Raw genomic sequence first — 15,665 nt, 5'->3', positions numbered from 1 at the left:
GTGGTGATATTGGATTATGAAATATGAACATTATGTTAGTATTCTCGAATGAAATTTAACACTAATGCTAACCTAACCCTAATATTCATTATATACGAGTGTAAATAATATTAAAATAAATTAATTTTAAAAATAAACGTTTCTTATGGAGAACTGGGGGGGGGGGGGGGGGGGGGCTCTTACCTTTTCCTTTATAAACAGCTGTTAAGGGGTGGGATGTATTTCAGTCAAAATGAGTACAATTTTTAATTAAAACATTTTACCATTCAAATTACATCTACGTATCGTCATTGAAAGTCACTCCGTGTAAAGATGCCTTTAATGTACTTAATAACTCTCTAGATACACTCTGGAGCACGGTGATGATATTTGCCAGTGTTGTTCTTAAAACAAGTCCAGACCCGTCACTTGAAAACAGCGTTATGATAGACGACATCGTACCTTTTAGCAGGTTAAACTATCGGGGAACATACATATATTCAAGATTCAAAGATTCCTTCAGAAAGTGACCTTTAATACGGCCTACTGATGTTCGTGGTTATATCCAATTAAGGTACAGTCACACTGTCCTGGGTTTAGGTCTTGGCTATCCAGACTGTTTGTGCAGGACAGTGTGTTAATGGTTTGTAAGAGAGAAAAATGGGCTTGGTGCCTTTAAACTTCACTTTGGATGGGATTCGAACTTAAAAGTAGCAGACCTTAGTTCTAATCCTTGAAAATGGACTTTTAAATTTATGTATGCATGTATATGTATAAAGTTATAACAGAGTGAAATAAAACAAGGGTCTGTCTGTAATGTTAAAACGTTTGGGGGGGGGGGGGGGGGGGGGGGGGGGGGGGGGGGGGGGGGGGGGGGGGGGGGGGGGGGGTCTTATAAATAAAAATAAAGCTCGTCCCCATAGCCGTTAGTTCTCGACATACGTGCGTTTTTACAAATATTTGTTTTAATGCATTTCCTGGTATTAGAAACATCAGGATGACCAGAAACACTTCGTATGTATGGAAATGGATAATCTAAACAATGAACTTCCTAAACTCTCACGACTGGTAATTTGTTCCACACAAAAATGAATATGCACTAACGATCGTCTATAGTTTGAATTGACCAACTCGTTTGTTCTGAATTTGAATCACAAAGAATCGGCAAGTTCATGAGTTAAACAACTCAGCTTGTATTGTTGTGGACCACTCCTGTCTGTGGGAAACACACATCCTTGCTGCTAATGGTAAAATATAGTGGGTTTCCTCTAAGAGTCTTACAAGGGGCGGGACGCAGCGCAGTGGTACAGCGTTTACTCGATGCGCGGTCGGTGTGGGTACAATCCTCGTCGATGGGCCCATTGGGCTATTTCGCGTTCCAGCCAGTGCACCACGACTGGTATATCAAAGGCCGTGGTATGTGGGATGGTGCATGTAAAAGATCCCTTGCTGCTAATCGGAAAGAGTAGCCCATTAAGTGGCGACAGCGGGTTTCCTCTCTCAATATCTGAGTGGTCCTTAACCATATGTTTGACGCCATATAACCGTAAATAAAACATGTCTTTCTTTCTAAGAGTCTTACGTGTCAAATGTTCGATTTTCAGTAACAGGTGATCAATAAGTGTATATGCGCTCTAATGGTGTTGCTAAACAAAACAAACTTTTTTTGTTGTGGACGACAAAACTTCTCACGGTGAATGCTGGGGTTTAGGCCGCATTTGCGATTAGGGATGTTTTGTTTACACTTGTTGGTTACAGCACTAAGAGTATAAGCATTCAAGTATTAACTATGACTAACAAAGATGTATGGCACATGCTGTAAACTATCCTTATATTTAAATGAAAAGAGTGGCATATGTGACGGCAGTGGACTGTTTATTAGCATTTTAAACCATGCGTTACAATAATTAACAATACAATAATTGATGTGTGGTGTTCGTCTGACGTAAGTGTTACGAGTGCTTTGTGTTATCGGCCCCAGACAATCAGGGCTGGAGAAATCCACTTCAAGTGTTCATTTCAACTTATTTTCGTGCTTACATCCAATTTAGGTTCAAGCACGCTGTCCTGGGCACACACCTCAGCTATCTGGGCTGTCCCGGAATGTGGGTTAGTTGTTGGTTGTTAGTGAGAGAGAAGGGTGTAGTGGTCTTACACCTACCTATTGAGTCGTTAAAACTCGCTCTGGGTGGAAGCCGGTACCGGGCTGCGAACCCAGTACCTAACAGCCTTATGTCTGATGGCTTAACTACGACACCACCGAGGCCAGTTTCAGGTGTTACTATGGGGTATTTTATATTTTTATCCCATATAGGACAGTACTGTCGCGAGCGATGTTTTTGAGGGAGGGGGTCGAATCATGTTTCCCTGGAAAACATATAGAAAAAAAAGAGAAGAAAATTTGCTTGAGCGGGAAGGAGTTCACTCCCAAAGCCCACACCCTGCACGCACAACTGATGCCACGATCTTTAGTGTTTCGCTGTCATCGATTCTACAACCCATCCATTGGGCTATTTTTCATTCCAGCCAATGCACCACGACTGGTATATCAAAGGCCGTGGTATGTGCTATCATGTTTGTTGTGGGGTGGTACATATAAAAGATCCCTTGATACTAATGAATGTAGCGGGCTTTCTCTCTAAGACTGTCAGAATTACCAATTGTTTGACATGCAATAGCCGATGATTAATGGACCAGAGTGCGGGGGCGGGACGTAGTCCAGTGGTAAAGCTTTCGCTTGATGCGTGGTCGGTCTAGGATCGATCCCCGTCGGTGGACCAATTAGGCTATTTCTCTCTCCAGCCAGTGCTCCACAACTGGTGTGACAAAGGCTGTGGGATGGTGCATATAAAAGATCCCTCGCTGCCAATCGAAAAAGAGTAGCCCTGAAGTGGCGACAGCGGGTTTCCTCTCTCAATATATGTGTGGTCCGTAACCATATGTCTGACGCCATATAACCGTAAATAAAATGTGTTGAGTGCGTCGTTAAATAAAACATTTCCTTCCTTCCTTCCTAGAGAGTGCTTCACCACTGAGCTACTAACATTCCGTTCACTGCAGCTGTGTTTAAATGGCCTAATGAAGACGGCACATCGTGACCTGACTAACAAGCTACACACTCCACACAGTAAACCATGCAGTTCTCACAACAAGATACTTTCACCGCGTAACCAGTGCACGTTCCGACCGGTCTGTATGCGAGGAATGTAGGTGCGTAAATCAGGGACGGTCCCTCGATCTCCTACGATCCGCGCTAGGAATGCACTCCGCGGTTCCGTCGCTGTTGTATTTCGGCGTTGACCTTCTGGTGTACCTTGAAGATAAAAGGAAAGTTGTTCAGTGGTAGATCGTTTACCTGGGGTGCGTTAGCACGGGCGGATCCAGGAAATATGTTTTTGAGGCTGGGGTGGGAGGGGGTGAAGAGGGCACATGGACCATCTCGTGAAAAGGGCGACCCAAAGTTGTTGTTTTAATAATATATTTGGTGTAGACGGGTCCCCTGGTCAACCCACCCCTCGAATCCGCCTGTGAATAAATTGTGGAATCGACTGACTGAAAGCTCGTTTGGCAGTTGCTGCAGGTTTCTTCTTCATGGGCGTACATAGGATTTTGAAAAGGGGGGTTCCAATACATAGGATTTTGAAAAAGGGGGTTCCAAAATAGATTGCAGAGATATTGGGCATATATTTCTATGTTGAGTAAATATAATAATGTCAGATATCAATGTCAGATATATTAAATTATAAAAAAGCGATTTCAGGGGGGGGGGGGGGGGGGGGGGGGGGGGGGGGGGTCGGTCGAACCCATCGAACCCCCCCCCCCCTATGTACGCCCATGTTCTTCCACTCCAGACCACGTGCGTAAATAGCCAAACAAACATTTCTTTTCTTGTCATACATGTGGCAATTCTAACACGTACCGATAACCGTCAAATGAAACGCGCTACTTTTTCCATTAGCAATGAGATATCTTTTATATGAAATTTCCAACAGGCAGGCCAACACATGTCATGCCCTTTGAAAACTCGTTGGGACAAAAACAAAGTTGCTAGTATTATTAATTAGCTGTTAAAACGACTTTCATTTTTGGGTGGGACAAGTCCCCAGGTCCCTCTTAGATCCGCCCTTGAAGATCTCTACAATGAGCCCTTGTCCACGTCCATACCCCCCACCCCCCCCCCCCCACCCCCAATTACATAATTGGTTTCTTCTTCTTCCCCTACTTCATCATCTTCTTTTCCTATTTCTTCTGTTTCTCGTTCACAAGCTACACCTATAGTTTAGTCTGTTCAAGGACGCAATGAGCTGTCTTATTCCAGTTCTCCACTATTATCATCATATAGTTTGGATTCCACTATAGGTCTGTCGTCTATTGATTGAATTTCACTTTTTTATCCCGTGTGCGTTACACGTGACTGTTGATCGGGGACCCCGGGGCGTAATGTTGACCCACACCGATACAAGTTCGATTGACTTACTGTCACGCGGACGAGGGGCGATTATCTCGTCATTGAAACATTAAGTCGATAACACAATCTCTTCTAAAGGAACATTTCCCAATTGCTGTGGCATTTGATTTTCCTTCCGGAATATTGCTTACCTCGCCGTCTTGGGGAATCGTCGGGAGTCGGACTCGGCGTTAAAGCAGCAATATCTAGGACTAATATACTACCTCCCAAAAGTTTTAGCACTTTGTAATTGAAATGAATGAATGAATGAATGAATGTTTAACGACACCCCAGCACGAAAAATACATCGGCTATTGGGTGTCAAACTATGGTATGTAAATAAATAAAGTGATGATCAACATCAATATAAAAATTCAAGACTTAAACAAAAATAGTGTAAAGAACTGTGCAAAAACACAAATATCACAGAATTTTACGGATACTGAATTTTACTCAAAACTTCAATTTTGTGCTGTATTGGCCATTCTCAAAGAGAATGTTACACCCCTGCACCACGGTGAGGTTACAGCACACGCAGGGGTTGTAATTGAAATGATGTATTTTCTGACTGAAATGAGATGCATGTTCAGTTTCAAGACCAAAGAAACTCGTCAAACACACACGCCATCCAAATGGGTCATACACCGAAATGATTAAGAAAAGTCACGATATATGTTTGTGTGTGACGCGGGGGTGGGAATGGGGGGGGGGGGGGGGAGCTTTGTGGTTGGTTTGTGTGTGTGTAAAATACGTCTACATACAGTTAAAAAGATGAGTTATGGAGGTTGGGAGAGGGAATAAATTGTTTTGAATTTTTGGGGGCAGTGTATTTTTATTATTAATCATTTAGAACTGACCATCAACATTGTCTTATTGTCGATCGTAATTCGGGTGTAATGAGTAACTATAGGAGCATCCTCGTCGAAAACAATTTCTCGTTCCAGCCAATGCACCACGACTGGTATATCAAAGGCCGTGGTATGTGCTATCCTGTGTGTGGGATTGTGCATATAAAAGGACCCTTGCTACTAATGGAAAATATAGCGGTTTCCTCTTTAAGACTATGTCGAAATTACCAAATGTTTGACATTCAATAGCCGATGATTCATAAATCAATGTGCTCTAGTGGTGTCGTTAAACGGGTAGATGCATGCATTGGCACACTGAGTGAGAGTGAGAGTGAGTGAGTGAGTGAGTGAGAGAGAGGGAGAGCGGGGAGGCAGATAGAGACAAGAGAGAGAGACGTATACAATTGATTTCGTTTGTTGGATTGCTCATTCTTCTTTCAGTATAACTAGAAACATGACGATTCTGTTCCCGTTTTATGTCATAATATACGAAAATAACACTAGCATGTTATTGGTGTTATCGATTGTGTAGGTAACAAATGATACATACAGGACTTCAACAAAACCAAGAATGTCGTTCGTTTCTCATAAAACTTTCATTTTCATTTTATAAATAGCCTCAGCCGAGATAGGTAATATTGGCGCCACCGTCTGCGTTAAATGCCGCCAGGTAATAACGGTCCTGATACGACCTATTAATCGGCAATAAACTTTACAAGAGAAACAAATGAGGATTTTACACAAATTGAACTAGATCGATCCCTCGCGTCATAAAAAAAAAAAAGCCCGACTGGATCTTGACTCGTAGGCGTCTTTGATGTTTAATTATGGGCCTGCTTGGCGGTAAATAATCAATCGTGTTGATGAGCTTCGTCATTACACCCACCTCTCCCTCCCCCCAAGACAAAGAGAAGAGCATTCGGATCAGGCAGTGTAATTGGCATGATTAGGAGGATTTCGGGGGACGGCCGCATGGGGATGAAAGGTGTCGGGAGGAAAATAGAGAAATGATAGGTTTTTTTTATGTTGAACAAGAAAGAAATTGGTATTTCAACTGCAACAGAAGAAAGTTGTGTAAAGGAGTCTTGGTTACTTAATCATAATTTAACATATTTGAGTTGTTTTGCATCTTTTTCTATAGGATCAGATCAGATCAGTAAATTGTTGCGTTTATATTTTTTTAAACCGGATTTATACTGTTATTCTTACGTTTTGCTCCTCAAATCTAACATGTTTTAAATCATCCTGGTGTTTTTAACCGTTCAGAGTTTTATGCTAAAAAAAACAAACAACGAACATGGTGTTAAGCTTATTTAACCAACAGTAATGCAGCAAACGTTTTTGAGAGGGACTGAGGGCAAAAAGGCACATGAACCAACTTTCTAAAAAAACCACTTCGATGAAAATTGTAAAAAAAAGAAAAGAAAAAAACACACAAAACAATTAACTGGAGTACTTTAAGGGATTGTCTTGAGTTTGCAGGCATCGTAGGATGTTTTTAATTAACAGAGTCTTTGGGGTAATAACAAATTTACGTATTAAATACATTTTCTAGTTTAGAATTATTTTTTGTTTATTTTTCAAAGTTATTGGAAGGTAAAATCCACTTTGGGATACTACACAGATTAGGATGACAACAAACACTTTGTTTATACAGACACTGATATTTTAAACAAGAAAATGTATTAATAAATAAATTAATACTAATATATATATATATATATATATATATATATATATATATATATATATATATATATATATATATATATATAATCATCAAAAAAGCTGTTAGTGGAAAACATCTTACAATGGAAGCAAACTCAGGTCAAGTCATACGTTTTAACGTGCACATTCAGAACAAGCTGTTGTAGCACACGTCTGTCATGGGCGCAGGTGTCGACTTTCGCCGGCTCCTCCGTCCAGGACAGGAAAGAGGCAAACTCAGGACAGTCCCTTTACTTTTTATTAGAGGATGCAAGATCCCCCCCCCCCCCCCCCCCCCTCCTTGAATCCGTCTTTGTTTAACTCTCATTGTTTTTTGTTTTTGATTCAGATCCATGGTCGTCTGGCCGGGCGACTGTTTGAAATGACAGCTGGACGACCAGATGGCGAACGACAGTGACTGGCGAAAGATGAGCAAGGACAAGAGTCCGCGCAGCAGCACGTCTGACAACCTGCTGCAGCTGAACCTGAAGGAGCACTACGAGATCCTGCGAGAGTTGGGCCGCGGCACGTACGGCAAGGCGCTGCTCGGCAAGTGCCGCGAGACGGGCACCAAGGTGTGCCTCAAGATCCTGCCCAAGTGCAGCACCAAGCTGAGAGACTTCCAGAGGGAGTTCAACTTCAGCTACTTCCTGTCGCCGCACCAGAACATCGTGGACACCTACAACGTGGCCTTCGAGACGAGAACGTCGTACGTGTTTGCGCAGGAGTACGCCCCGCACGGCGACCTCTTCGACGCCATCCCGCCGCAGATGGGAATGACGGAGTCGCACGCGAAACACGTCATCAAGCAGATAGCGTCTGCGCTGGACTTCATGCACAGCAAGAAGCTGGTCCACCGCGACATCAAACCGGAAAACGTGCTCGTCTTCGACACCGAGTTCACAAAAGTGAAGCTCATGGACTTCGGCATGACCCGGAAGGACGGAAACATGATTCGGAAGACGAGCGGAAGCATTCCGTACACGCCGCCGGAAATATGCGAAGCGGTTCGCAACGAGAACATCATCGTCGGCACGAGCGGCGACGTGTGGGCGTTCGGCGTGTTGTTGTTCTGCATGCTGACCGGGAACTTCCCCTGGGAGAACGCCGACATCGGCGACGTGTACTTCAACGAGTTCGTCCTGTGGCAGAGGAGAAAGACTACGAAACAGCCGTCGCAGTGGAGGCGGTTCACACCGCGCCTTATGAGATTCTTTCGCAAGGTGCTCGACATCAAACCGGAGCGGCGGTGCCAGGTGAAGGAGATCTGTAAGTACATTAACGACGAGTGGACGTGCCCCAACAAAGTCGTTCCCGACAGCGACGAGGAGGAAGAGTTGTCTTCCGATAACGATCGCATCGAACACTTGACGGCGCTGTTAGAGGACCATGGGATCGACACGAAGATCGACAAGAGGATCCGCGAGCGGCGGATTTCCGAGTGGCTCCTGGCGCTATGACTAGCCGGGGTCGTGAGGACGGGCCCGGTCCTCGAAAGGACTACGGACTTCCTGACAGACCTTCTGGACGTTACTGTAGACCTCGTAACAGTCCTTCTGCACGTAAGTCGGATGGTTTTCTGGCCAACGGTGTACGTTCTGACGTGGGTGTTCATTGTTGCGACTATTTCCATTTACAGCAATTCTCGGACACCTGTGTTCATGTGAGGATTTACGTTTTTATTTCAGACACTTCGGGAGGCCTTGACCTTGACCTAATTCTTGTCTTGTGTTCATGATGTAAGGATTTACGTTTATTTCAGACACTTCTGGCCCCTGTTTTAAGAAGAGATCTTACAGTTAAAATCAACTTAAGTGCATTATGTGGCTATACAGTTAAGGTGATCTCAGCTCTAAGATCGCTCGGTAAAACAGGGCCCAGGTTGCATTGACCTTGACCTATTCCTGTTGCGTTTTCAGGAGGCCGATAGCTCATGAACAATTTGACTGGTATTCATCCTATCCTATTCAGTCATATTCATTGAACATTTGGAAAAAAAAAAAACAGTTTAGCGAACGACCGCGAGTGCTCCGCCTCCTGAACATGTCCCAGGCTATGGTACAGAAATAGTTTACCTAACCATTATGAAAATAGAATTATCTGATCGACGTAAACCCATCCATTTTCGTCAACCTGTTTCTCTGAAGACAGGAATAGGAATAATTTGAATGCTACAATATATTTCGAGCTACTGCTCGTCAAATCCGATCTGAAATTTGATTTGGCGAACATATTTCGTTATAAAATCAAAAAAAACAATATTTGAAGAACAGCATATTTAATGATGATATAATATTATTGTGTTACGTTTTGTTTGGTTCAAACATACATTACATTATCGAAACAGATTCGACAACATGCTAAAATATTATTATTTTTCAGATCAAACAACGGTATGCACAATCCAGACATCTGCATTCATATAATTGAAATTTATTTTTTGTATCCTTATAATTGAAACAAACTTTAAACTTTAATTATTGAAGCAAAATCCTCCAAATAAAAAATAAAATAAATCCACCACTAAATATTCTATTTCGGTTGGATATTGGACATCGCGTATGAATACATGCATTTATATGGACCAACTGGAGGTTCACTGGGGCCAGGTTTCTATTCTGAACTATGTGTTAAACAAAAACATCATTATTCATCAACTAGGGAACACTGTGGCTTTAGCATGTGTCAGTGGATAACACAGCAGCGGTTCTGAACCAATTAAAACGGGGAGGGGAACCCCCAGAGTCTACCCGAGGCGAACATAGGTACATTTCGAGGAGAGGAGTGTAGTCTAGGCGGATATCCACAGGAACGGCTACGGAGATGTTCTAGGGAGGGACTCAAACGTCAAAAATGGGGCAGCTACGTGCATTATAAATTGTTATAAAGGCGGTTTTTCCTAGAACTACAAAGCTGACCAAGATATTACATCAAAATCACTCAAAATAATTAAACCCATTACATTTATACGTTAAACACAAAATTATTTTGACACTTTTAAAAACTAAGGGTAGGGGTGGGCACTCTCCTTGGAACCAGGCCACCCCCCCCCCCCCCCCCACACACACACACACACCCACACCCCCCACACACACACCACCACCACCACCACCGAGTTATCTGCCACCACCCCCCACCCCCGATTGTATTGGATCCTCTCGTCTGGCACCTTGAAGGTGGGGCGTGTGTGGTGGTATTAAGTACCGAGGGTACACCCGATTCAGAATCGCTGCCTTATGTTCGAGACAGACTGGTGTAGGCGGGGCGTAGCACGTCATTTGACAACAGAAAAATACTTTGCTAAAAGTCCTCAGTTTCGGACATCTCAGGACGTTTTAAAAATCACTGAAAGTGATCAAAACGCACCGCGACTTTACTTTTACGCCGCGCCACGCCGCGCCACGCCGCGCCACGCCGCGCCACGCCACTCCGCGCTGCATAATTGTCTGTCTTAGGCATTAGTCCCAAGAAAACCCCCAAATATTTGGATGCATGATCGTCATCAAATATCCATCCATTTGTTGTACAAAGACTTGTCAAATCGTTCGGTGTTGTAGATAACGTGTCTATGTACATTTATCATATGACGTAGCTACTGTGTGATACTGATCCCATTCTTTCCATCCAGTTGTTGTCACGTGATATAACTGTAGCGGTATAATAATTATATCCATGGTTTTTTTTTTTATACATGTGCAATCCATCCAGAGGCGCTTTTACCAGGGTGTCTACGGTATGCAGGAATTGTAGTCTAGTTTTGTTTAGTGTTATTTTTTTATTTTTCTTCTAGAAAAAATAATGAAATTGACGTACTAAATGTTTTTGAAGTAGCTCTACTCAGTTTAAAAACTGAGACTAATTTTTAGATCTCAATCTCTCGGTGTTAATGTTGAAAACCAGTCACCGATTCGCCTAGATCATAGCGTACCAATGTTGACAACCAGTCGCATGTTACTCTTTTAACGTCTAGAGTCTGCTGCGTTAGCATGCTAGGGTGCTTCTTGTTTTTTTACCAATCTTAGGTAAGTTTTTTTTTAGTTTAAACCTCTAGCATACTGAGGTTGGACCTTTATCGGAATTTACCTCCATTCTTAAGCATCAGAGGCGGATCTAGTGGGGGCAGGGGCCCGCCCCCCCCCCCCCCCCCACCTAAATTTCGCGATAGTTATAATTTTGTTATATATTAATTTTCATTTTTTTACGATCCCCTCCAAACCTCCCCCAAAGTTCCCTTGGCATTCCATCTCATGTCACTGCCCCACCCCCACCCCCACCCCCAATGGATTTTTTTGATCCGCCACTGAGCATGGTATGTTTGCAAACCGGTCAAATGTTAAATCTGAATCCTAGCACATTAGCGAAATTGCTAGCCCGAGTACTCTGACTGTAAGACAGCTAGACGGACATTTGGATGGTTATTAGCCCTTACAATTTCCGTCTAGCTCTCTTACAGTCAGTACTCGGGCTACTAAATTGCATGCTACTTGGCTAGCAGTATTGTTAATTTCAACTGCTAGACATTTAGTATCCTTAGATTGGAAACTAACCATACTTCACTTCTTGGCCTGTAACGAGATTTACATTTGTGAATATTTTTGGAAACCGATAAAATATTAATGGTTATTCATGGTTCCACCTCCTTATTCGTCAGTTAAAAGCAAAGACTTCACCCCCACCCCCTCCAAAAAATAAATAAAAAATCATGGTGATTTTTTAGAAATTTCACGAGTTAACGAATATTGCATAAATGGACAGTCACTGAAAGATTTGGTTATGTAAGCATTCTAAAATACGCACATTTAGTTATTTTCTACTCCTTTTTAGTTTTAACGTTTCACTCCTTCCCTAATAAAATCGATCATCCATCTCTGCATATTAAATAACAATTCAGCACCGTGGCGCTCTCTAAAACATGGCCCGAAAGGGAGATATTTTCCCCTTCACCGACACGTTAGCACATGGGCGTACATAGGGGAGGTTCGATGGGTTCGACCGAACCCCCCCCCCCCCCCCCCTGAAATCGCTTTTTTAATAATTTAATATATTTGACATTGATATCTGACATTATTATATTTACTCAACATAGAAATATATGCCCAATATCTCTTCAATCTATTTTGGAACCCCCCTTTTCAAAATCCTATGTATTAGAATGTACGCCCATGTAGCAGTAGCCTTTTGTTATTTGAAAACTTTATTATTTCCAGGACATTGTGCACGGGGGATGGTGGGTAGACTATGGCGAGCGACGTTCTGTTTTTTTCGGTCGGGGGTGATCGGGTCATGTTCCCCCAGAAAATACATTTTAAAAACAAACACACCCCTCCTTGCATTTGTGATATGCTCCGACAGCTGACGTATACTTTTGTTTTGAATTAATCGCCAATAAACGTCTCCCATCTTCTCCCATCCACGAAAGAAAAACAAAGGTTAACCAGGGCTTTGGTAAGATTCATCAATAGTGTTTAATTCGCCACTCAGTCACTTGTTTGAATTTCACCTGTTTCAGTGTTGTGAAGTAAAGTGTTGACTAACTTACTGTACATGTCGGTGTATTGAAGACTGGTGTTTGTGCAGCGCCAGGTATATTTTTTATTAAACGAAGAAGCAATAATGAGGATTAATGCAAACGTCGTGTTTGTGGTGTTCTAACATTCGTTTACACTACGTGTTGTTTCTTTGTCTGTTGATAATATACATATGTGTATAATCATGTGTTATTTGTGTATGTATGTTTGATGATGAATAAATGATAACTTCTTGATGTATTTTGGAATCTCACTGTAGCGGTAAATGTACACGAAGGAAGAAAGGAAGGAAGGAAATGTTTTATTTAAGGACGCACTCAACACGTTTTATTTACGGTTATATGGCGTCAGACATATGGTTAAGGACCAGACATATATACAGAGGAAACCCGTTGTCGTCACTAAATGGGCTTTCGATTAGCAGCAAGGGATCTTTTATATGCACCATCCCACAGACAGGATAGCACATACCACGGCCTTTGATGTACCAGTCGTGGTGCACTGGCTGGAGCGAGAAATAGCCCAATGGGCCCACCGACGGGGATCGATTCCAGACCGACCGCGCATCAAGCGAACGCTTTACCACTGGGCTACGTCCCGCCCCTACTACGAGTTAGAATTACCAAAATGTTTGACATCTAATAGCTAATGATTAATGAATCCAAATGTGCTCTAGTGGTGTCGTTAAAGAAAACAAACGTCGAAGTAATCATATGTTAGACACTATACAGTCATCCAACGCCATACAACGGTAAATAAAAATGTGTCCACATAGCCGTAGTTGTTAAAGCAAAGTGCCGAGGTGTCTTTAAACAAACATTCCTTTCCTTTCCTTTCCACGGCCCGAGGGGTTCCTCCTCTTCACTGGGAAGTACAATTTAAAACATACTTCACAAAATATTGATGTCAGTATACTGAGTCAATAATATTGACAGGCATGTTGGAAGGATACTTGGAGTGGGAAGAGCACACTCTCTGTTGGAGGGGTCACAAGCCGTGTTTTTATCTTTATTTATATAGAGCAGGACAAGACAAAACGTACATTTTCACCCTCAAATGAGGAGGGCACAACCCACACCCCACACCCCACAACCCACTCACCCCGGTTCCTACTGGCCTAATATATAGAGGCTATTTCATGGGGGTTTTCGAATACGATTTTTATGTCAACGAGTGACGTGTGAAAACCATATTTTCACGAATTGCGAAGCAATGAGTGAAAATATGGTTTTCGCACATCACGAGTTGACATAAAAATCGTATTCGGAAAAAACACCATGAAATGGTCTATTTATTATATACATATTTCCTAATTTTTGACAATATCTTTCGCTTCTTGGTAATATCTTTACCTTATCCTATCGAAAACACATAACGTCATGATATATTTCTTCCTATGAAACTTTGCTAAAAAATTACTTGACCATAGATTTTTAAAAAGAAATTTGAATAAAACTGATCTTTGTTAACATTTATTTAATAATACTGCGGTGCAAACATACCTGACAAAGCGATCATCCAAAAACTCCCACAAAAACAAAACGAGTCGAATGCCCTTAAATTCTTACACTTACACTCGATGACACTACATTGTGTCATCATTATTTAGCTTCGTATTCAATTCGTTTTAGATATTTTATCGTAATTGTACTTCGTATTCCTTTTTAATAGGTACAGTTGTTTAAATTACATTTTTTTATTTTTCAAATACGATCATATTCATTGGTAATCATTAAACTTAAATGCGAAGAAACGAGACAAAGGGAGATAATTTAATCATGCACTTTTACAAAAAAGTAAATACGATTTCTATATTTTCACTGTAGCTAAAATACAGCGAAAATATGACTTTTCACCGGATATGACTTTTATGGTTTCCGTAGATCTATATATTTCTTTGCTATGTATATAATAATGATCGTATATTATATCTATCGTTTAAAGTATCGATTCAATATTCATCATATGAAACGTGAAACAAAAAACATTTCGTTATGCTTCATAAAAAGATATTCATGTTTTGCTTTTAACACGCACACACACACTCACGCACACATAAACACACACAGTCAGTGTGTGTGTGTGTGTGTGTGTGTGTATGTGTGTGCGCGTGTGTGTGTGTGTGTGTGTGTGTCTGTGTGCGCGCGCGTGTGTGTGTGTGTGTGTGTGTGTGTACTCGAGTGTGTGTGTGTACTCGAGTGTGTGTATCTGTGTGTTTACGAAAGCACAAAACAAATCAACTCCCCAACACTAACGTATTAATTTAGTCGTTCCTTGCTATGTCGGATTAAGACATCGCAGATATACATTAGATGTATTAGTTTGGACTATACTATCATTTAATCAAAGCCATTTTCTCCGTACTGTATACACGGCTGTGCAAGATAGCCGATGAGTGTTTTCGTTATCTGTTTGCAAGACGGCAATCGCAATATTTATATCTACTGTAAATAAGGCAACCCGTCGTGACGTAAATTTTACATCTGTTTTATGGTTTGTTTTGGCAGAGATGCAAATGGACTGGACTAACTTGGTAACTTACTATGCTGTGTTGTTGATCATGGACTGGACTAACTTGGTAACTTACTACGCTGTGTTGTTGATCATGGACTGGACTAACTTGGTAACTTACTACGCTGTGTTGTTCATCATGGACTGTTCCTTCGAGGCTACGGGAGTGGGTGGGGGTATTAAAAAAACTAATAGTGGTGATCAGTTAGTGTAATATTTACAGCCAAATATATCTGTTACAAGTTGAATTTTTGATTTGTTTCACGACACCACTACAGCACATTGATTTATTAATCATCGGCTATTGGATGATTCGTAGTCTTAGAAGAAGCCCGCTATATATTTTGTTTCATTAGCAGCAAGGGATCTTGTATATATGCACTTTACCACAGACAGGACAGTACATACTACAGCCTTTGATATACCAGTCGTGGCGCACTGATTGGGACAGGGAAAACCCAATCAGTTAAATGAATCCACCGAGGTGGTTCGATCCTACGACGCAGGCACCTCGGGGCAGCGCTCTGCCGACTGAGCTAAAGATACCGCCCCAATGTGTATGTAAATACAACCTTTTGAACAGCCTTCAGTGGGCCCATTGGGCTATTTCTCGCACCAGCCAGTGCACCACGACTGGTATATCAA

At 41.9% G+C, this 15,665-nt stretch overlaps 1 protein-coding gene across 3 annotated transcripts in view; it reads left to right on the top strand.

Moving 5' to 3' along the window:
* Nucleotides 1-12,743, top strand: part of LOC121379022 (serine/threonine-protein kinase SBK1-like) — a 42,919-nt gene extending 30,176 nt beyond the window's left edge. For all 3 annotated transcript variants that reach the window (XM_041507463.1, XM_041507464.1, XM_041507462.1), the window contains exon 2: nucleotides 7,331-12,743. In XM_041507463.1, coding sequence (XP_041363397.1) covers nucleotides 7,383-8,441 — 1,059 coding nt within the window. In that variant the 5' untranslated portion in view covers nucleotides 7,331-7,382 and the 3' untranslated portion in view covers nucleotides 8,442-12,743. The remainder of the gene's footprint in view (nucleotides 1-7,330) is intronic.
* Nucleotides 12,744-15,665: the final 2,922 nt, after the last annotated feature.

Source organism: Gigantopelta aegis, chromosome 8, assembly GCF_016097555.1.
Source record: "Gigantopelta aegis isolate Gae_Host chromosome 8, Gae_host_genome, whole genome shotgun sequence".
Lineage (NCBI taxonomy): Eukaryota > Metazoa > Mollusca > Gastropoda > Neomphalida > Peltospiridae > Gigantopelta > Gigantopelta aegis.
The sequence above is the reverse complement of the archived record's forward strand: the minus strand, read 5'-3'. Positions and strand labels throughout refer to the sequence as shown.